Raw genomic sequence first — 22,710 nt, 5'->3', positions numbered from 1 at the left:
AGGGCAAGAGGGAAAACAAACCTTCGTTTTATCGTTTGACTTTTGAAGCACATAAATTTATTATCTCTTCAAAAACAGTAAAGCAATGTTTGAAGTGGAAAGCCCACAATGTACAGCGGCGGACAGTGGAGCTGCTCTGGCAGAAGGTAGTGGGAGGGGTAGTGGGCCGAGCCCGGGCTGCCCTGCTCCTTCCTCACCCAAGGCGCCTCGGTGTGTCTCCCATTTGTTCTCTGCATTGGGACACCACTGGCCTGGCCCAATCTTTTTATTTCCTAGCTGGAAAACTAAAGCCCAGGGAGCCGGGCTCTCCTTCTCTGGGTCTCTCTTTCCATAGGACATATCCAGGAAGGGCTAAATGCACTCCCCAGAAGAAACAATACACCCAATCCTTTTGAAAGATTTATTTTTAATTAAAAAATAAAAGTTATCTTCACATATCTGTATTTCAGCTTCAACGATGACAACTTAATGAAGCAAGAAAAACAAGGCTTATCAGTTCTTGAGTCACCTGACTATCTTATAATGGGTACAAAGGCACGCGTGTCTTCAAACAAACAAACTTTATTCAGAAACAATTCTAATAACTCAGAACTCCCTTCCCCCAACTCGTTTTTGCCCACCCTCACCACCCGCCCCCCAAAACAACAACCAAAACATTAAATTCTCTTTTAAAACTACAGAAATAAGTGCTGAGTCAGCAAGGAACCTGGGCAAGCTGCCCAAGTCCTCCGTATCTCTCTGCTTTGATGACTGGCTGCCCAGAGGCTGGCAGGGAGAGAGCCAAAGCCTTCCTCCACCACACATCAGGTGGGGCTTGTGCCCAGCCCCACAGCCATCACCCTAGCTGGGGCAGGCAGTCCCAAGGCACTATCTCTCTTCAGCAAGGGCATCCTGTGGCTAAAGCATCCTTTCAGGAAGAGAAAGGCCTAAGAGAAGCAAGTCTTCCTCAAATGCTTGCGATGAAAATACCACTGGATCTCTTCTCCCCCAGTTAACCAGGCTGTGGGAAGTTTTACTCTCCCTATTCTCCCTGCCTTTTCTCTTTCCCTTCTTCCCAGTCTCCCTGTTCCCTCAAAGAGTTTTATTTTAGCTTGATGGTGGGGGTTCCGAAGAGGCTATTGGCAACTCCTGGGGCTGGCCTGGGGGCTCTGCCACCTCTAAAGGGACATCACATGCTTTAGGTTTCTGTGTGTCACAGAGCTCTTCCTGTCCTTGGGAGGGCGCAAGGTGTTCCTGGCTCTGGGCCTGGCTGTTCATCTTCTCTTCAGCTTCTATCTCTTCTGAAGTGGGGATGGAGTTCTTCTTGGGACGACCTTTGGGTTTTGTGGGCGCTTCCTGCCCACCTTTAAGAACCTACGTGGGAGAGAAATGGTCATTAAGTCTAAGAAATAACTCCTTCCCACTTTACCACTCAACAGCCTTCCCAGTGCCACCATTCCTTCCCTGTGGTGACAGAGTTCAGCAAACAGTATTTTCAACCCATCAGCTACAGTCTACAAAGACATCTTCATCCTTCAAATGTACTTTTAGTCAATATCACATATTTTTAGCATTAAATAAAATGATCACATACACACACACACACACACACACACAATCCAACTTCAATAATAAGGAAAGAAATAAAATTAAAATATTAATGTGGTATCAATAAAGTTGACAAATTAAAAAAAAAATTACAATATTTGTAGCAAGCAGGAAAATAAACACTTTCCATAGAGTTGAATAAAGATATAAAGCAAGCAAAATAAGAATACCCCAAATGGCCTTTGCTGATTTCAAAGGACTTGCACATTTATTATCCTGATGTGACTTACACAAGAATCCCATGGGGTAGGCAGGAATAATTTTTAAAATATTTTTATGCTACTTAGGAATATAACAGACACTCCCTCCTCCGCTGACTCTGAACCCTGGTGTAATTGCTGACTTTCTGGGCAGCTAGTGAGAAGGGCTTCAGGAGGACCTGGGTTAGCACAAATAATTAGGGGTTGGGTATATTTTTGCTGCTTACATACCTACCTTCCTCTTATCTTCCCCATTTGAACAGAAGCTCCTTGAAAGTAAATCCTGCTTCTATCCCTGGCTTTACACTCCAAGCATCTAACTTCCAACTAACTTTCTATGCAATCACTAAATATTTATTGACTACATCTCCTTTCTGTAAGAGCAGCAGAGGTGCTGAATCACAAGAATGAATGTAGTAAAAAAAAAAAAAAAAAAAAAAAGAATGAATGTAGTAACTTGATAAACCCTAGTTCTTTTTTAAAAAACAGCTTTATTGAGATACAATTAACATACCATACATTTCATCCATTTATAGTACACGATTTAGTGGTTTTTTTTTAGTATAGTCAGAAAATTGTGCAACTACGTACCACCAGCATCCAATTTTAGAACATTTCATCACCCCAAAAAAGAAACCCCTGCCTATGAGTAGCCACTCCCCATTCCCTGTTCCCCAACCGTAGGCGACCACTAATCTGTTTTCTGTCTCTACAGAGCTGCCTGTTCTGGACAAATTCCATATGAAAATAATCATATACTGTGTCATCCTTTGTGACGGGCTTCTTTAACTTAGCATAATGGTTTCGAGGTTCATCCATGTTATAGCATGTACCAGTATTTCATTCCTTTTTATGGCCAAATAATATCCATTGTATGGGTATACCCCATTCTCTTTACCATTCACCAGTTGATGGGCACTTGATCGACACTTGGGTTGCTTCTAGCTTTTGACTATTGTGAATAACGCTGCTATGAACATGGGTGTGCAAATATCTGCTCAAGTCCCTGTTTTCACTTCTTTGGGGTATATGCCCAGAAGTGGAACTGCTGGTAACTCTGTTTTTAACCTTCTGAGGAACTTCCACACTATTTTCCAAAGGAATTACACCATGTTATAGCCCAATTAGCAGTATGTGAGGACTCCAGTTCTCCACCTCCTCGCCAATACTTGTTACTAAGCCTTTTTTGATAACAGCCATTCTAGTGAGTGTGAGTGGCTTCGTTGTTTTTGATTTGCATTTCCTTGATGCCTAATGCAGTTGAGCATCTTTTCATGTGCCAGTAGTATATCTTCTTTGGAGATATGTCTATTCAAATCCTTCGTCCTTTTTTAAATTTGGTTCTATTTTTATTATTGAGTTTAAGAGTTCTTTATATATTTTGGATACAAGTCTCTTAGACACAAGATTCGCAAACATGTTCAACCATTCTGTGTGTTGTCTTTTCACTTTCTTGATTATGTCCTTCATAACACAAAAGTTTTTAATTTTGTTGATGTCCAATTTATTTTTCCTTTTGTTATTTGTGCTTTTGGTGTTATAGCTAAGAAGATTTTGCCTAATTCAAGGTCATGAATATTTACTCATATTTTCTTCTAAGAGTTTTATAGTTTTAGCTTATACATTTAGGTCTACAACTCACTTGAGTTAATTTCTGTGTATGGTATGAGGAAAACTATAAGTCTTCAATAAACACCTCCTTTTAGCTGGGAATCTTCTCAAGCACTGTACTTTCCACCCAAACACACAGATCTGAAGGGGACCTCTAACAAGGTATAGATGCTGACAGAATCCACCTTTCGGGAGAAGACATCCCTATATTTCTTTTCACATAAGTCACTATCTGATTTTGATTTCAATTCAGGCTGTTGACAGCACCTAAATGTGCCAAGATGGAACTTACATGTTGAAAGCAGCTTCACTCGGTATGAAAGAGATTATACAAAATTAAGTTGCCCCATGTATTAATCAAGTTATAAAAGGGCAGGTCTAAGGAAGCCACCTAATTGGCAAAAGAAAGTCCAGCCCAGCAATTAGAGAACACCACCCACACAGCTTGGATCAACCCCACCTGGCTGTTTTCCTACAGCGTACACAAAAAAATTCAAAACAATCAGACCATTTTCTAAATGGAATAAAACATTCCAGCGCAAGCAATAATTAGGAGATAACTACCCTCTTGGCTGCTTTCCGCACTCGACCTCTGGCCCCTTGCCCTCCAGCACACCTGAGACATGCAATTATCTCACAACCACCTCACACCGGGAGCTGCACATTCTCATGTACCCTGTGGCTCTTCTCCCAGGATGCCATACTCCCCAATTGTTCCCAGAGCCAATTTAGTTTCCTTGGTCCTGGGAGGCCAGACAACCCATTGCACACAAGGTCACGTCTCTCGGAAAAACTAGCACATCATCTACTTTTCTTAGCCGTGCCTGCTGACAGCCCTCCTCTGAACTCTAAAACCAGGGATCCCAATGTCCTATTGCTAAGGAGGTCAGGAAAAGGCCTTTGCTTCCTTCTCAAGCTGCTCAGGCGGGGGCCAGGCCGTTTGACCGGAGATCCCAGAACACCAGTGCAGGGAGGGGCCTTCAACCTCCCCCATTATTCAGACGGGAACCTGAGCTGAGCAGACAGACGCGGTTCATCACGGTCAGAGAGCAAGCCAAGGGCAGGGCCGGGACTTGAACACAAAACCCCTGACCATTCGAATCTAACACTCTTACCAGTATCGCACTGTGCATAAAATGTGAGGGATACATAAAATGTGCCATTGTTATGTCTGGCTCCACTATTTCTCTGCAATTACCCAATCTCCCAGAAGTCCCTAGGCCATAGACTTATTACCTGGAGTGCTTTGTGCTCCTTTTCCTCAATCTTTATCTGCAGCTCTAAGGAAAAGTGAGAGCCATATAACTGATGACAGTTTCCACGGAGCTGACATGCAAGTTTGGATTCTCTAGCATGAAACTCTTCCCAACACACTGTTTAGCAGACTTTCTCCACTTGAAGATGGAACGTTCCACTTACCACAAGCCCAGATGCTATGGAACTGACGGGGGAAAGCAGGTGGAATGAGAAAGGACAAACACTCAGGACTACTCTTAACCAGAGTTCCAAGGTCCTGGCTTATCTCTCCTGGCCTCCAAAAGTCTAGATTCTCTGGAGACGTAAATTTTGTGGATAAGTAAATAATTTTTAAAATAATAGTAACAAGAAGAATAGCAGCTAATATTTCTTGGCTAAGTTTTACAGGGATTAGCTCACTTAATACTATGCCTTTATAAGGTATATATTAGGTATTTACTGATGAGGAAACAGGCACACAGAGGTTAAGTAACCTGCCCAAGACTACATAGATAGCAACAGGTAGCAATTTCACGAAACTGTTGATTATCTGGAGACTTTCAGTGCAAAAGATGATGATGGAACATGGTATGTGGCACCCAACCCTGTGACTGGGAGAAGGTTGTATCCATCTGGATCCCCTCACAAAACAGAATTCTTTTTGCATTGTATTTCAGAGCTTTAAAAAAACACTGAATAATTAGGCCTGTTGCAAAACACTGTGAGTCCTACTGGAACTAAAGCCAAACAGAAATGGAATAGAGGGTGAGTGTCCCATCTCATGTGCAAGATTAAATTTACCCAACCCGCTATAGGTTACAAATGCTGCCTGGTAAAAACGAGTCAGAGATGCTATCTTGGTTTTGGCAGTACTGTCCTTGGCAGCTGTGTGAATAACTCTGAGAATCAAGTGCTAATCTTTTTCCAGTTCCAATTAGGTTACTAGCCTTGAGACATCTTTATTACCCAATTATCTTTTTCTTTTCCTCCCTAGTACTTGAAGAGATAGCCTTGAAAGAGTTTTACCAGGAAAATATATGAAGCAATCAGGATCCCAACAATGCCATGCTGTTCTGGGAGAATCAGAACTCAGATCCACAACTGAACAACATCCCTCACATTCTAGCTCCAGCCATTCTGAAGCACTTTGAGTGCCCCCCAAATACGCCCATCCCTTCCTTCTGCCTGAGCCACTCTTCCCACCTTTACTTGGCACATTTTTAGTCATCTACTAAAACTAATTTAGATGGCATCTCTTCTGTGAAGCCCTCCCTTCTCTTTACTGATTCTGCAGCCTGTAAATCCTTCTGCTATTGCCCTGATCACTCTGTATAGTTACTAGTTTACAGTTCTGTCTCCTCCACTTGACTGATACCTTTTTCTAATTTTATATTTTAATGGATAGGTTCATGTCTTATCTTTGCATCAGTGTTCCCTGGTAAAAGTAAGTGCTCAATAAATGACTCCAAAAGTTATCTGAAAACTAGGCACTCTTGTGTTCTCAGGTAACCTGAATTTGGTTGGCCTGTGAAATGCTCTCTGAGGTTAAGTCTGCTCAGTTCCTTCCATCTTGTTCTATACAACAATGATAACCGTCAATAACCGGCCCACAATTGTGCCAGCAGCACAGTGGCTGGTGAAAAACAAGTGACGTCTGAGGCTCAGGCACACGCGTCGTCCCACAGGCACTGGGCGGTGCTGGCAGAGATGGCAGCCTGTCAGTTCGTTAATCATCTGACTCATGAAAAGATTGCTGATAACCAATTTCAACAATGCCTCTGCCACTCTGGAGACATTGATTTCAATGACGATGATTGACGAGGAAGGAGGTGGGTGGCAGAACTTGCACAGAAAGCAGTGAAGGGACTTACCCAAAATCAGCCAGGGAGGGGCAAGCATGGGAACAAGGCCCAGTTTCTAACTCCCAAGTCTGATTCTTTTAGCGATCAATCCCCCAAAAGGTTTCCACCATAACTCTCATGGGTGTCTTAGGATTCTAGAAGTTTTAGAGTGACTATATATTTAATTGAACACCATTCGTTCTTCAGTTACAACTTCTCCCTGCAACCGTCCCCAATACCTCTCCTCTGAACTCTTATGGGGTTCTAAATCTTTAAATAAACAACCAAACTTAATTATAATGTGCTCCCTAGATGCTTCCTGGACCTTGATTCTCCAACAAGATCATAAATTCCATGAAGGCAGGGTTATATTTTATTTCATTACTTCCTATAGTGCCTAGGACAAGCAAGGCATGGTTCACGTGACACTAATTGCATATTAGCTGATTCATGTAATACATGTTTGTACATGCAACTGGCATCTCTGCCTCACTGCAAGAGCACTTCGTGAGCTAAGCCGCCTCCATCTGAAAATCATTCCATCTTCAGAGTCAGGTCCCCCCAGAGGAAATTATGAGATTTGCCCAGGAATTCCTTTCTGGGAATATAATAAATGCTGCCTTGTTGGCTTTTTTCTACTTTTCCCATTAATATTCGTTTGTAATTTATTTTTATCATTGTTAACAGGCATAGCAAGAACTAAAGTTTTAAGAAAAAAATTATTAGACAAAAACATAAAATTGAGAAAATGTCTCGATATCTATTAAAATATCTATTAACTTCTTTTTTTTGGAAAAGTAGGTAGGAAGGACCTCAGTTATTGGGTAGTTGTGGAAAAACTTCACATTCCAGCCCTTGAAACACCAGAAAATATGGCTTGGGACCAGACGGGTTAGCAAATTAGAACGTCATCCAGGCAGGCGTGGACCATCTAGTCCATATGAGAGGAAGGCCCAGTAAGATTTGGCAAGGATATGAGAAAGGCCCAGGTCACAGGCCCTGGGGTACCTGGTCTCTAAATAGAGCAGCATTTCTTCCCACCCTCATCCCACCCTGCCTTTTTTCTCTGGGCTTTGATCTTGTCCCATGTGGTTTACAAAACTGGAAATCAAACAGTTAACCACTCTGGAAAATTTTGATTTCACAGTGCCTCTAAAAAGGGGGGTGGGTAAGCTGTGATGAAATTGAGCTCCTCAAAATGTAGATATCTATACTTTTTTTAGAGATATTTACTCTAATAAGTTCCTTTAAAAACCAAAGATGGAACAATTAATTAGCTAGGCACTAGAGCAATATTAGGGAAACCGTAGTCATTCCACCGCGTGCATTAGAGAGAACTACGTACTTGTTAACACACACATTCTCACCCCTGTCCTGTGTCAGGGAATCAGAAGCCTGGCAGGGGCCCAGGGCTCTGCATTTTTACCTGTTACCCAGGTTACTTTGATGCTCACTAGAGTTTGAGAATCACTGCATTAGAGGACGCACAGCTACCAGAACAGATGTGCCCTATATGTCATTATAAACAAAGAGCACTGACTTCTATTCTTAGCTATTGGTGGGAAGGGGAAGGAAGTTGTTTGAAAAGGCTAGCAGGTGGGGTTAAATCTAGCAACTGAGAAGCTTGTGGGCTTTCATTTTATTTCTAAGGAAACTGTGAAAAAGAATTTCCTTCTGGTCAGGAAATCCAGGTCAGGAGGAATGGCTTGTCCTTCTATTCACTCGGCCTCCCTCCCAGCCAGCACCATAAACACCCTTCTAGTCTCTGGTGCCCAAACCACCAAATGGTCCTTCCTGCCTTCTTCCCAGCCCTGTAGGAAGAATTTGTCCCATTACGATGAGCCCGTGGTTAGATACACTCTCTTCTTTCTTACCATTTTTTTCCATTTCATCCTGCGATTCTGATACCAAGTCTTCACCTGCAGTTGAGTAAGTCCCAGAGACTGGGCCAAGTCCAACCTAGAAAGCACAAGACACAAAAGAAGGATCAAGAAGAGGGGAAGGGCAATAGAGATGGGGTCTTGTCGACTGGTTCCAGGCACTGCTACCAAAACTTGGCTCCAAATTCTCAACTGCTCTCTAATTGCTTCACCTTAGTTATTTCTGCCTCCCTACTTCAACTGCAAGAGTAGAGTATGTCTTCTGCTTCTTTTATAATCACGAAAGTGCCTATCACATTTTTAATCCAGAACTAGGGCTCAAAAATACTTCTCAATAGATGGACTCATCCATTGTAGCTGCTCTAAGTTGTTATAATGCCAGAATCCAAAAGAAACATTAAATCCGTGGCTTCTCCTGCTTCCCATTCTACTGCGAACCATGGTTCTGCATCTCTCTGTAGCCTTTTGAAGAGTTCTGAATCTCAAGCCATTCCTGGGAAGTTGGAGCAAATTCCAACATGGCAACGGTTTCCTGAGTTACCACAGCATCCGGACGATGTGCTAATCACCTGACATGTGCTATATAATTTATTCCTTTCACAACGCTGTGAAGTAGGTATAATTATTCCCATTTTACAGATGAGAGATCTGTGGCTCAGAGAGATTAGAACCGCTCGGCAACCACAGCCAAATCCTGTCAGCTGCTTGTTTTTGTAAATGTCTTACTGGAACACAGACACACTGATTTGTTCACATATTATTGTCTATGAGTGCTTTCATATTATAACGTCTTAGTTGAGTAATTGTCACAGAGACCATAGGGCCCACAAAGCCTAAAATATTTACTCTCTGGCCCCGTACAATAAAACTTTGCTGACCCCTGGTAGATGGTCATAGAATAAGAGGTGGAGCCAGAATTCAAATCTACTTACGTCTAACTTGTACGTCTCCTCTGGTATATGGGCTCCCCTCCACTCACCATATTTTTTGTGCAAATTAGATCTGTCAAAGAAAAGCTCTTGCTCAGGCTTTTGTGGAGAAAATGCAGGGATGCTACACCACAAGGAGCAGCAAACAACCTGAATGGAGCATATGAAATGAAAAAGGGAAGCAGGCTTCCGACCTCAGTCCTTGAGACTGGAACGGTTAACCTATGTTGATAAGAACTCCAGTGTGGACTTCTAAAGCAGCAACTTGGGCCGAGCCCCCTTGATACAGCTTGAGCAATGACCACCACTTACGAAGGTCCCCAGGTTTCTGAGGATTGCAATTTGTGGATCTAAGGTCTACTATCTCCCACAGGCCTGCACAGCCGCAAGGCTGAGCCACGTGAGTTCTCTGCTGCAACTCTCTACCTGAGGGGTAATGGGCAACATCGCGCCATCAGGAAGACCAGTGGGTACAGGCCATGAAGGTTCCAGGTGCTGACTCTGGGCACTCCCAGTTGCAGCTGCCCAGCCCCCTAAGAGCACACGATTTAAATCTCCAGTAATAAAAACAGTCTTCCTTCAAGGGACTTCAGGACCTGTCTTAAATCTGCATTCACATATACTTGGTTGTCCCAGTAAAAAAGCTACTGGAAGCTGACAGTTTTATCGAAAGCGATTAACAGGCTGAAGCTAATAAATTCCCAGTGCCAACAGCACTCAGCTCTCCCCACTAACAAAGCACTGCTTCCTAAGCAGCCTTTCATTAAGAACCAGGACCCAGGGGGCAATCCCACAGACTTCTGTTTTCCCTGGAGACAGGCCCTCCCTGGACTCCCACTGTGCCTTCCAAGCCGAGTTCACCTGAGGCCATCAGGTGCGTTTGTCAATGGAAGGTTCGGTTCACAGCTCTGCCACTGCTCAGTAAATGCTATTAGCTCACTTGGGAAAAATGCACCCTTGACTCACTCTGGCTACAGACACACACTTCACTGTCATCAGTTTTCTCTCATTACCTGCCACCGTTACAAATTCTCACTTCCCTGCTTATTCGCTTAGAGGGGGTCACCTAGGAAACTGCAGAAACAAACAATGAGGAAGAAGGAGAGCGCTGTGGGAGGAGGGAGTGCTCATGGCGCTGGTCACGTACAGAGAACATCGGAGCGGGCAGGTGAGGCGGCAGCTTCGATGCCAGCCAAATGGTGTCCTCCTCCTCAGGCAAGTTGATCGATCCTGTGTAGGTCACCTGAGAGGTGCCTGGGCAGGTATCAGGAGTCCCAGGAGGTTTATGAGAAACTAACGCTGTTACAAAATTCTCTGACTTCTAGAAAATAAGCCTAAAATTTTACCCATGCACACTGAAGCCCTTTCAACATACCACCACACAATGCATAAATAATGGTGCCCACGTACATGAGGCTCTCCATTATATGCCGGGGGCATCAAAATGGTAATTTGATCCCTAGAGATCCCATCTATTAACCCCCAATTCACAGACCCATCTCCACTGTCTGCCCAAAGGCACCCCAAACGCTCATGCCCAAAACAGAACTTACTCTTTCTCTGCAAAACGCACTCCGTTCTCAGCCTTCCGACTTCAGTTGGTGGTATCCCTACCACCTGTTACCACTAGTTACCTGGTGGCCCAATACAGGAACACGGAATTCTCAACTTTGATTTCTCTTCCTCATGGCAATGCCACTTCTGTCCATTTCATCATCAGAATTGCTCTCCAATCTATTCTCTCCTCCCTATCCCCACTGTCACCACCTTCATTCAGGTTTTCGGTGACTGTCCATGGACTCCCTGGTGTCCCCGCTCCATCTCTTCCCTCGCTAATCAATCATTTATGGAGTCACCAATGTGAGGACTGTAAAATGTAAATCTGGCCATGTCACTTCCAGCGTTTAACAGCTGCTGATGGATGGTCCGAACAACAAAGCGCACACCCTTCAGCCAGGCGTATGAGCTTCTTTCTACCTCTACAGCCTCAGCTCCCACCAAGCCCTATTCACACCTTAAACTGGACATGTCCTGACCACTTGCAGTTCCCTCAACATGCCCAGTGCGCATGCTTCTGTGAGTCTGGATGGCATTCCCTCTGGGGAATGCCCTTTTCCTCCTGGAAGCAAAGCTCTTCTGAAATGTTGCCTCCACTGAGACACCTTCCCTGGCCCCACTGGCACACTCAGCAACACCGCTGTGCTCCCACTGCCCTCGGTCACCTGTCGGCACCAGCACCCAGCTCACTGTGTTGTAGCATCGCACTCACTTCCTTCCCTGTGGTCTCTTCAAGAGCAGGATTCTTTCCTACTACTTTGTGGACCCTTAATCCCTGCCACAGTGCCTGGCACGTTAGACCCTCAGCAAACAGCTAATGAGTGCTTAATTAATTGAATCAGTCAACAAATTCTCTTTTAGTCAGTTATTTGCAGACTCCTCTCTCACTTCAATTTTTACCAAACAGCTACTAAATAGCTTAAGAGATACATCTGAGTTTCCTTCCCTTTCTCCTTAACAGGACTGGGGTCAAACCTGATATAGACACGGCAGTGAGTGAAAGAACAGAAAAAGGATCCAGAAAACCCTCCCAATAAAAACAGAATCATAATGAGCTCAGCCCTTTCTAGAATGAGTTTGAGAAACAAGAAACACACTCTTGCATACTTTGCAGTTACGATACTAAATTAAAGAAAGGGGGTGAGGTACTGAAGTCTCTCAGTAAAGCAGGGGTCACAGCCACCCTCATCAGGATCTCAAAAGGGTTTAAAGAAGGGGATCTCGTCCAGCTCCTCCCGGGTCTCAGTCAAGTGGTTCTCACTTGCTATCCATCAAATTCACCAGGACATCCAACAGCCCCTTAATCGGACCAATCCCAGCCCATCCATCAAGAGCCAGGCAGCAGACGAGCCCAGCTGGAGAGTGAGGAAAAGACTGAGATCACGGATCCCAATTCCAGATCTAGTCCCACTGCATCTGATCCTAAGTGTGCGTGGCTTTAAAAACCAAGCCTGCTCCTGGGTTGAGAGCCTGGGGAACCATCCACCAAATTTCATCTTGCTTGTTATACTGGAGTAGTTAACATGTGGAGAGGCAGTAAGGAGTACAAACTCGGCAACAGGCAGGCTCCTATGGGGCCAAGTGTGATGCATTCCTACGGGCTGGGTTCTGTTCAGTGAAGGCTGAGATGGTGTGAGCCAAGGAATAGATTCCTGCCACAGTGTGCTGCATCCCACATCGAGAGCAAAAGGAGTCTCCCCTCCTCAAGGGCCTTAACTGCAGACAGTCCCCTGCCCGTGTCCTCACCTGTCTGGGGTGGACAAGTACTTCTGCTTCTGGAATTTCTTCTCCAGGCCCATGAGCTGAAGCTCCGTGAAGATGGTACGACTGCGGCGGGGCTTCTTCTGACGGGGCGTGGGCTGCTCTGCCTCCGACTCACTGCTGCCTAGAGCTTCGCCAGCTGGGGCCTCAGCAGAGGCAGCCTCAGCAGCTGGGTGGCGGGACAGGGCCTGGGCAATTCCTGGGGTGGCAGGGACCAGGTGGGAGATGACTGTGGGTTGTCGGGTGATCACCGAGAGGAGAGGATATGCACGGAGGGAAGCGGGGCCTGGAAGACAAACAGGGAGGCAAGTCACAAACAGAGCAGCGGGGGAAGGAGGACAGGGTCCTCGGAGGACCACTTGCTGAGACTGTTTGACAGGTGGGGCCTCCAGATCATAAGGAGGTATAAATGGAGGAAGAGGAAGAAGAAGCAACTCAAAGCCTCTGGTGGCGGAGTGGGCAGGAAACGTGCTGACTGGCTCAGCCTGCTGTGTGAGACATTCAAGTCCCCTACGGCCAAGAAGAGGTCACTGCAATCCCTCTGGTTTTAAGTGACTCTTTCCCCTTTCTCTTTTGAACCCTTAAATTCTGGTTTCCAAGATATGGGTCAACAGGGCTGAGCACATAAAAAGCAGCAGTCAAGAAAGACTAGAAACGCATACTTAAGAAATCTTGTCAAAATAGATCTGTAACATACAAACTGCCTGCGAGCCACCTGTGGTCTTTATGAAAATACATGGTTGTAACTATGAATGCCTTCTGACAGGTCTATCCCTTGAATCACATTTTTCAGAGCTGGAAGCATGTTTAAAAGCTATTTAATTTAAACTCCCTCATTTCAGACATAAGGTAACAGTCCCATAAAGGCTGAGTCACTTGCCTAAGATCACAGAGCTCAGAACTAGCAGATTCAGGAGACAGAGCAAGTTCTTCTGGCTTGAAGTCCAGTGCTCTTATCACCACATCTTGAAGCACATGGATACATCCATTGAGATGAGGAGGGCAAATAAGATTTTAATTCACATGAAAACTCAGACATATTACGACTATCTGCCTACAGCACTGTGTTAAGGAGGATTCCTACGCTGGGTCAGAGCTCGGCTGAGGAAAGAGAGCTGAGGATGATTAATGCTGTCTGCCGTGGGCATGCAGGGGGCGGGGGACATGGTAGCAGACATACTAGTTCTATGTGCCAATCCTGCTTTAGGAATTGCAAGGCAAGAATATTTTTCTGTCCAAGAATCTGTTACATCTTTAAAGTTCAAGTAATAAAGCTCTTTCCAGAGCTGTCGGATAGCTCGGTTGGTTGGAGCATGGGCTCTGAAAGACAGAGTTGCCGGTTCGATTCCCGCATGGGCCAGTGGGCTGCGCCCTCCACAACTAGACTGAAGGACAACTACTTGGAGCTGATGGGCCCTGGAGAGACACACTGTTCCCCAATATTCCCCAATAAAATTTTGGAGAAAAGTAAAAAAGTTCTTCCCTTTCATGATTCAACAGTATCAGGTTTAAAATGTCCTGACCATTACCTATATAAATCATTTTACTCTCTGGGCCACAGTTTTGTCATTAATATAGTGAGTAAAAGTAGATCATTTCGAAGAATCCTTCAAACTCTAACATACTGATGCCACAAAAGCACCTCTCATCCCAAGCCAATCATGGTATCTGATGAAAATCGAGAAGACTTGGGGCTGTCCTTTGGGACTCAGCCCAGCCCTGACGACTCACTACAAGGGCAGGGCAATCACCAGAGCTAACAACACTCACACTGGTTCTGGGTTAAAACCAACCAATGTCACAAAGCACCTGGTGCTACTTGGTGCAACGCGCTGGGTTGGCGTTTCTCTTCTTATTCATCAGTAGGCTTCTGTTTTGGACCCAGTCATAGTTATTAAAACAGATGACTTCTTTTGTTCTCTGACTATACTTCTAGTAAGGCTCAGCAGAAACCACAAAATTGTTAAATAATAAATCACCAAGGGCTACGACTTCCAGTAACTCTCCAGCCAATGTTAGCACTTGAGGTTTTGTGTTGTGGATTCTTTTTAAGAAAGAAAAAAAGCACCTGGGAATGATGTTGTACAGCAAGAAAATGAGGACGCCTGGGCCGGTGGTTTTGGATCTCCCAGTGTACATTACGAAACGCTACTTGATAAAAGTATCTGAAAGTTTCTTCAATAGGCATAAGATGTTTCTCATCTCAAATCATCACTTTACTCCTTTAATTTTGCAACTTCTTTCAAAAAGAACCATCTTGCTTTACTAAGTAGGCTAATTTATAATCTGGAAACCTGAGCTTATTAATACAGGAAATGACTAGTTAACTACCTGTAAGTAAGGTTTTTAATCACCAGATTTTCAACTTTCTCTTGAATTAAATAATTTTTTGCCTAACATTGAAAAATATTTTGGAAGTATGGTAATATTTAGTGTTGGCAAGGATACAGGAAAATAGACATATTGCTGGTGACTGTGAAAAAGAATATAATCTTTTCAGTTATTTATTTTTCAAATACAAATAGTTGACATTCAAGATTATTTTATATTAGTTTCTGATATACAGTGTAGTGGTTAGACAATTATATAATTTATGACATAATCACCACAATTAGTCTGGTACCCACCTGGCACTATATATAGTTATTATCATATTATTGACTATATCCCCTATGCTGTACTTTACATCCCCATGACTATTTTGTAACTAATTTGTACTTCTTAATCCTTTCACCTTTTTCACCCACCTCCCTAACCCCTCTCCCATCTGGAACCATCAATTTGTTCTCTGTATCTATGAGTCTATTTCTGCAAAAGAGTTTAATCTTTGAGAAAGACAAATTAAGCAGTATCTATCAAATTACTGACCAGGCAATTCCACAATTTAAGACCTATTTGCTATGTGCACAAAGATTTATGTATAAGTATATTCACTGCAGCCTTGTTTATAATAGTGAAAAGGGGGAAATAACTTACATGTCTATTAAGCGGAAAATGATTAAATAAATTGTGGTACATCTATAGTATGGAATACAATGTAACTGTTAAAAAGAACTACCTATGTAAATTAATAAACTGCATATAAACTAACATGAGAAAATATCTAAAATATATTGAGAGGAAAATGACAGTATAGAACAGTTTGCATTATCATTTTAAAAAATCTGCATGTGTGTCTGCATTTATACATGCATTAAGTCCAGGAAGTTAGTCATTAAACTATTAATGGTGATTATCTCTGGAGAAAGAATGGGTATAAAACAGGGTGACAAGGAATCTACATGTATTAATCTAATCCTGTATTCAGTCTTGCCATAAATGTTTACTGAGCACCTACTATGGGCTGTACTCTGATCTAGGCTGGGAATATAACAATGAAAAAATATGAAGTCCCACCTTCATGGAGCTTAAATTTCAGTAGGGGAGGTAAACAAAAAACAAATAAATAAATAAATATATAATGCCAGGTAGTAGTAAATTCTATGCAGATAAATATAGCAGACTGTGAAGATGGGGCAGGTATTTTAGATAGGGGAGTCAAGGGAAGGCCTCTATGGAAAAGGTGACATTTCGGCAGGTAAGTGTCTCAGTGGAGCCTCGTGAAGATACAAGGAAGAGCTCTCCAGGCATAAAACCAACTCATGCAAAGCCCTGAAGTGGGAATGAGCTTGTGTTCAAAGAATAGAAAAAAGGCAGAGTGAGCAAGGGGAGAAATCACAGGAAACAAAAAATTGGAGAAATCTGCTACAGTCAGATCATATAGGGTCTTGTAGGCTAGGGAAAATAATTTGGATTTTATTCAGAAGATGACCAAACCATTGACGAGATCTGCACTGGGGAAGGATGTGATCTGATTTACGTCTTTAAGAGCCCTATGGCTAATGTGTGTGTGGAAGACTGACTGTACGAGAAAATGTGCAAGCAAAGAGGAAGGTAGAAGGCAAGGCGATATTCTAGACGAGAGGTGACTATGGCGTAGGCCAGAGAGGTAGCAGATGCAATAGGGAGAGGTGGTCAGATTCAAGTCTACTTTACATGTAGGATTGAAAGAACTTGTTGAAGGACTGAATGTCGGCTCTGAGAGACAGTTGCCATGTGATGCCTTGGTTTTCGGACTTAGCAACTAGAGGAATGACACTGCCATTTACTAAGATGAGAAAGACTGGGCTAAGAGCAAGATTAGGCGGGAAATTTTTTTTTTTATAAGCTGACGATATCAAGTACTGACGAGGACACAGAGCAACTGGAACTCTCATACATTGCTGGTGGGAATGCAAAAGGGTATATAGCCTCTTTGGCAAACAGTTTCTTATGAAGTTAAACTGTATGTTACCATATTACCCAGTAATTCCCTCTCCTGGGTATCAATCCAAGTGAAAAGAAAACACAACAACCTATATGTAAATGTTTATTGTGGTATTACTAGTAACTGTCAAAAACTGGAAACAATCCAAATATCCCTCAACTGGGGATGAATAAATAAACTGTGATACATATATGCAATGGAATACTATTCAGGAATAAACAGTGAACAAACTATTGATACCTGCAACATCCTGGATGAATCTCAAATGCATTGTGCTAAGAGAAAGAAGCCAGACTCAAAGGGTTGTCTGATTCCATTTAGAGGACATTCTGGAAAAGGTAAAATTAGGGATGGAGAAGAGATCAGTGGTTGAGAGGTTAAGGATAGGGGGAAAATTTGACTACAAAGCGGTAACACAAGGGAACTGGGAGAGAGAGGTGAGTGAAGTGATGAGATTGTTTTGTATCTGAATTGTGGTAGTGGTTATACAACGTTATGCATCTATCAAAACTTGTAACTAAAATAGAGAATTTTCCACTAAAATAGAGAATTTTCATTGAAAATAAATTTCTTTAATAAAACAAAAAATAGGCAATAAATATTTTAACTGCTACTTTGTTTTTATTACCAAAGTAACACAACTTATTATTTAAAAAAAATTAAAACAATTCACAAATATATAAAGTAGAAGTCTCCCCTCACAGCTTTCAAACCCAAATCTTAAAGACACACTTCATTAATTGTTCCTCTGTATATACAAACGTACACATCTTCCAAATATAGTAATATGTATGCTAATCGATTGGCATACATAGTTACAAAGTGTTTGCCTTGTAAAATACAAATATCACTTTGTTTTTTCTAAGTGGATAGTCAATAATCCCCAAACCTTATATGGACTAGTCCAGTGACTTAAAATGCCAGCTTAAGACGCAGTAAGTTCCCAAAGAAATGAAGTTGGGAAATTTTTGTTCATCAGAATTCTGAGAGACTACTGGAGAATTTTAGTCATCAGAATTCTGAGAATGTCCAGAAAAGCAGCCAAGCTGGGAAAAGAACTACATTTCTGAAGGGCTACCTCTGGGGAAGTAGAACTGGGGTGCACAAACAGGGAAGGCAACTGGGGTGCTGCTACATGAATGTGTGGGTGTGAGGGGAAGAGGGGGCTGGCGGAAATCACATGGGGTCAGAGAAAGGATGTATTTTTAGAAGCTCCCATGAGTCTGCAACACTGGAGAGTTAGTAAAGGCTACTTAAAAAGGATTTCTGGAAATCATTTTAGGGGGTATGTTGTGTAAAATCCATGAATATATACTCGTTTAAGAAAAACTAAAGATCTTCATGTTCCAGCCTCCCTGGTCAGACTTCTGTTGTCTTTGAATATAATTCTGTACATACACTGGGCCATATGGGTCCCTAGAAATAGTTGGGTTCTATTATGTATACATGTGTCTGTTTCTGGATTCTGTTCTATTCTACGAAACTAACATATGAGCCTTTATGGGACCACTCCACTTTCATTATTGTGGGTTTTTAGGAAGTTTTGTTATTAGGTAGAACAAGTTTCCCCTCCACCTTTATTCTTTATACAAAAATTTCCTGGCTATTGTCATTAATTTATTTTTCAAATTGAATTTTAGAATCAGTTCATTAGTCTCTTAAAAAGCAAATCCCACTTAAAACGTGATTAGACTTACACTAACTTTATAGATTAATTCAGGGAAAGACAATTCTTTTTATAATCCTGTCCTCCTGGTAAACTGAAAGCAATTGATGTTATTTTTTAAATGCCTTTTGTATATTTATGCAATTTGGTCTCATAAAGCTTAAATCTAATGAAAACCTTCACACACACAAACACACACACACACAAAAAAAACGTATGATGAATGATAGAGATTTAAGGCAACACCTTTCACTGAAGTGTGTCGTTTCAGGACTCTTGACACAGTGTCCTGATGCAAATTCAGTGACAAGACTGCACTTTCTCCCACAGCTGAAAGGACCTTCCAATGCTGAAGGCACACACACACAAGGCCATCGTGATGCTGATCAATGTTTGGGGGTGTGAGGAGGACGGCCACTGTAAATAAATGTAACTGCAGTAGTTGTGAGTTTGGGGTATGTGATATGTGTCTCTAGGGTCAGGCAGGAACAAGCATGGCTGGAATAGGAGTCAGGGTGGGTCACGTGTGGCTGCGACGCATTGAGTCTCTGGAGAGGCAAACCAATGGGGCACAGAAAAGTGAGACAAAATAAGACTTCAGCCAGCTGCTTCCTGTCTTTTCTTGTTTTAATATATGACCTGATTTCCAACAAAACACCACCGGCCCAGAGCTTTAATTTCACAAAGCACTTGCACACCCCCGTCTCCCAGTCACACAAAAGTACTATGAGATAGTCCAGCCATATGTTTATTGTTTAGCAAAAAATCAAAGTTAGGTTTTAAAACGAGGGGAAAATTTCTAAATTAGAGCCTACATTACGGGGTATCTTGGTTACTGAGAATGCAGGTAATACATAACACTATGTATTAAGTATGTCTTTCTCTTTTCCTGAGAATTCTCACTATGTGAAAATGTTGACTGAAGACAGCTGCCTCCTACTCCTGGATCACGTACATACACTTGTGAAATTCAAGCACATTATCTGCTACTGGGAGGGAGTAATGACTGTAATAAACCAAAGACTTTGTTTAAACAAACATATTTTTGGTTGACAAAAGGAGTGTAAACATGACCGCAATGAATGCATCTTCTCATAGTTGTTTTTCTTCAACCAATCCCCCTAACCAGTGTTTTACTGTAGGTTGGATATCATATAACTGTGCGTATCATATACCTAGAAATAGTTCCCTGCCAAATGGTCAGCCATTTTGAGGATCTGTTTTTGGATCAGAAAACTTGAAGACCTTAGTTGTAGGCTGATGCCAACGGACGTGCGAGGGAGTTTGGAGAGATGCGGGACTTAGTAGGTTAAACAGCATTTTCCATTGCCCTGATTCTGAAACTGTATGTAAGCTCATGGCTATGAACATGCTTGGGCCAGACAAAGACACATCGCATTGTTAAGTTCTTCATGGCAGAAGGGAGTCCTCTCCAGCTACAGGTGTACTTCAACTTCAAAGCAGAATCCCCAAAGAATAGAGTTTGCTCCTACTCATCTCCTGTTCCTCTTCCATTCCTCCAACACACCAGTCCCCAAATGGACTCTTCACACTCACACTTCCGGTTTACACAGTAAGGGCCAAAGGTCTGAGGGGATAAGAATCTCCAAGCTGCCTGCTTAACTGATTTATGTTCCAGGAATGTACGACCTATATATCCAGCAACACACATGAAGACACGGGTACAGATGTATTCAACTAACCTGAAAGAGAGACTCAGTGGGGATAACTGGGTAGCTCTGGCTGTTTATTGGGGAAAGTCATAAAACCACCTATGGGAATTATTCCCATAGGCTCACATTCCTGCAAATTGCCTGGTAATGTTGGGTAGTAGAAAGAATAGGACCTCTACCAGTGACTCACGGAGTGACCAAAGGCAGGTTACCAAACCTTTCTTGGTTTCAATTCTGTCTTCTAAAAGTAGGGCTAATAATAGTTCTCCCTTGTAGGTTATTGTGAGGATTGAATGCATAAACTTATATCAAGCGCCCATTGGGCAATTGCTCCTAGTTCCCTTTCCTTTCCTCCTTTCACTTTTGTTGCCCTATACTGCATGAGTGCACAGAATTAAAAAGTGGATGAACTGTCTTATCTGTGAACTACAAGTGTATCTTCTTATCATCTGTGTATCCATGTGCAAAGCAAGATTCAGCAACATGAGAATCTGCCAGTTTTTCTTTGCTAAATGGAGGTCTTCAAATGCCCGTACAGCCACTGAAACTGACAGCAGCAAGAGAGCTACAAAAAATCAGCAGAAGGGCCAATCTGGCCAGACATCCCCCTAGAGCTATCAGGACTCCAGAAATAACTGCGGTGGCTTTGAAGACCTGTATAAAAAATTCACTGAACAGCATAGCCCTACCCAAAGTTAGGGGTCAGCAAAGAAGGATGAATTTGGTGGGACACAAGACGGACCCAAGTCAACTTTTAAAAACTGAAGGAAAAACAGATATGGGGACGGGGGGAGGCTTAATTAATTTTCCCTGCCTTATGCTGAAAGTGGACTAAGGAAAGGCTGAGCTGTGGGTAAGTGGTAACCAGACATGAAAGTGCAGTCATTGTTTGTCTATATACGAGTAGATAATCTGAAAGCATTGGAAAGAAGGGGGCAGAGGGAGGAAAGAAAACATAAAAAGGCTCTGAGTGGCCTTTTAACTTTGTGATAACACTAAGTTTCTAGCTCAGCAAGAGTTAATGAAATAGATGTAGTCTTTACAGGTTGTGGCTTTGTATGACTAAAGAAAAGAGAAAAATGTTCTAGGAGGCCAACTCAAAGGCTTACAAAACATCTTAACCATTAACTATCTCATTAAAGGGGGAAGGGCATTTTGATGAGTTACGTATAAATGAATTAAAAACATAGGGAATAAATTTATTTCAAAATCCACATGAGACTGCCATAATGTAGACTCTGGAATGAGCACCTAGTTAAATAAAAAAAATTAAGAAGGTTGAAAAATAAAGGGATGGAAGGGTAAATAACATTTTGGGGATTTGGAAAAATGAAGAAAGTTTGAAAAATAAGTAGAGCACATCAGAGCAGCCCGGGTAGGCTAACTGTATCATCACGGCATCTTTTCAGTCTTGATTTTGCAAAGAGACAAGCTCAAGTCTCATCACGTTCAACCTGCAATGTCGTCAAACTGCAGACACCCACAAAGACATCAGGCTACATTGGGAGCTAAGGGAACTCAAACAAGCTAGCCTGGCAGATAGGTTAATGGACTTGCTCATCCTGCTGAAAATGCCATACCATCCCAGTGTGGTCATCATTCAGCCTCTAGCCATCACCATTCCACTTCTCCCTCCGCCAAGAACACACTGGAAATGGCATTGTCTTTCTCCTCCTGGCCATTCTGCTCTGTACATACACCCACACCTGCTTTCCTCCATACCTCATAATCACTCACTGACAGAAAGCTTCCCAGAGCAGCTGTTGTTCAGTACAAAGACCGAATTAATCACTCCTACCTTCGTGCACCCACACCATTTTGTGTCCTCACTCACCCTTACTTAACTCAAACCTTGTAGTAAGAGCTAATTTGTTTACTTATCTATTGCTCACTAGAGTGCAAACGCTTTTAAGACAAAATCAAAAAGTGCCTCTTCTGAGTGTTTACCTCTATACCTTACTTGAACTGATTTTACCTGGAATCAGAAGATTAAGGCTGGACCCAGGGTTCTCACACCTTTGGGCTGTTAAGTTCTTGGTCAAACTACACTTCCAAGCTTCTGTTTTTCTCTTCCATAAAATGGCAATAATAATACTTCTCCACAAACTTGTTGAAGGATAACATTGGATAAAAGTTATGAAAATAAATATTTTTAAACAATGAAGAACTATACCAAAAAAGGCACTAATTTTTTTCAAACACTCAAAAAGCACTAATTTCCCATATTTTAGAGATGTCTCTATTCACTTTAGCACTGCTCTCTTTTGCTGACCTTTGCCTCATATCTTGGGCTTCATAATTTCGAGTTAAGGTCCTGGTGTCACAGGGACAGAGTCTGCACAAAGCTGACCAGGCGGAATCATCTGGTTCCCTGTCCCCATCACCATGAGCTCTACCAGACAGCTACTTGGCACTGTGCTAAATGCTAGAGACAAGGAGAGAAACAATTCTTCATCTCTGTCC

General features: G+C 42.5%; 1 protein-coding gene across 1 annotated transcript in view; it reads right to left on the bottom strand.

The window, feature by feature from the left end:
- Positions 1–620: 620 nt before the first annotated feature.
- The window catches only part of BARX2 (BARX homeobox 2), a 63,098-nt gene continuing 41,008 nt past the window's right edge, over positions 621–22,710 (bottom strand). Inside the window, exons 2-4 of the mRNA XM_033097919.1 lie at positions 12,588–12,888; positions 8,350–8,434; positions 621–1,353 (exon numbers count right to left, since the gene is read on the bottom strand). Coding sequence (XP_032953810.1) covers positions 1,087–1,353; positions 8,350–8,434; positions 12,588–12,888 — 653 coding nt within the window. The 3' untranslated portion in view covers positions 621–1,086. The remainder of the gene's footprint in view (positions 1,354–8,349; positions 8,435–12,587; positions 12,889–22,710) is intronic.

This window comes from Rhinolophus ferrumequinum, chromosome 25, assembly GCF_004115265.2.
Source record: "Rhinolophus ferrumequinum isolate MPI-CBG mRhiFer1 chromosome 25, mRhiFer1_v1.p, whole genome shotgun sequence".
NCBI lineage: Eukaryota > Metazoa > Chordata > Mammalia > Chiroptera > Rhinolophidae > Rhinolophus > Rhinolophus ferrumequinum.
This window is presented reverse-complemented; position numbering and strand designations above follow the sequence as displayed.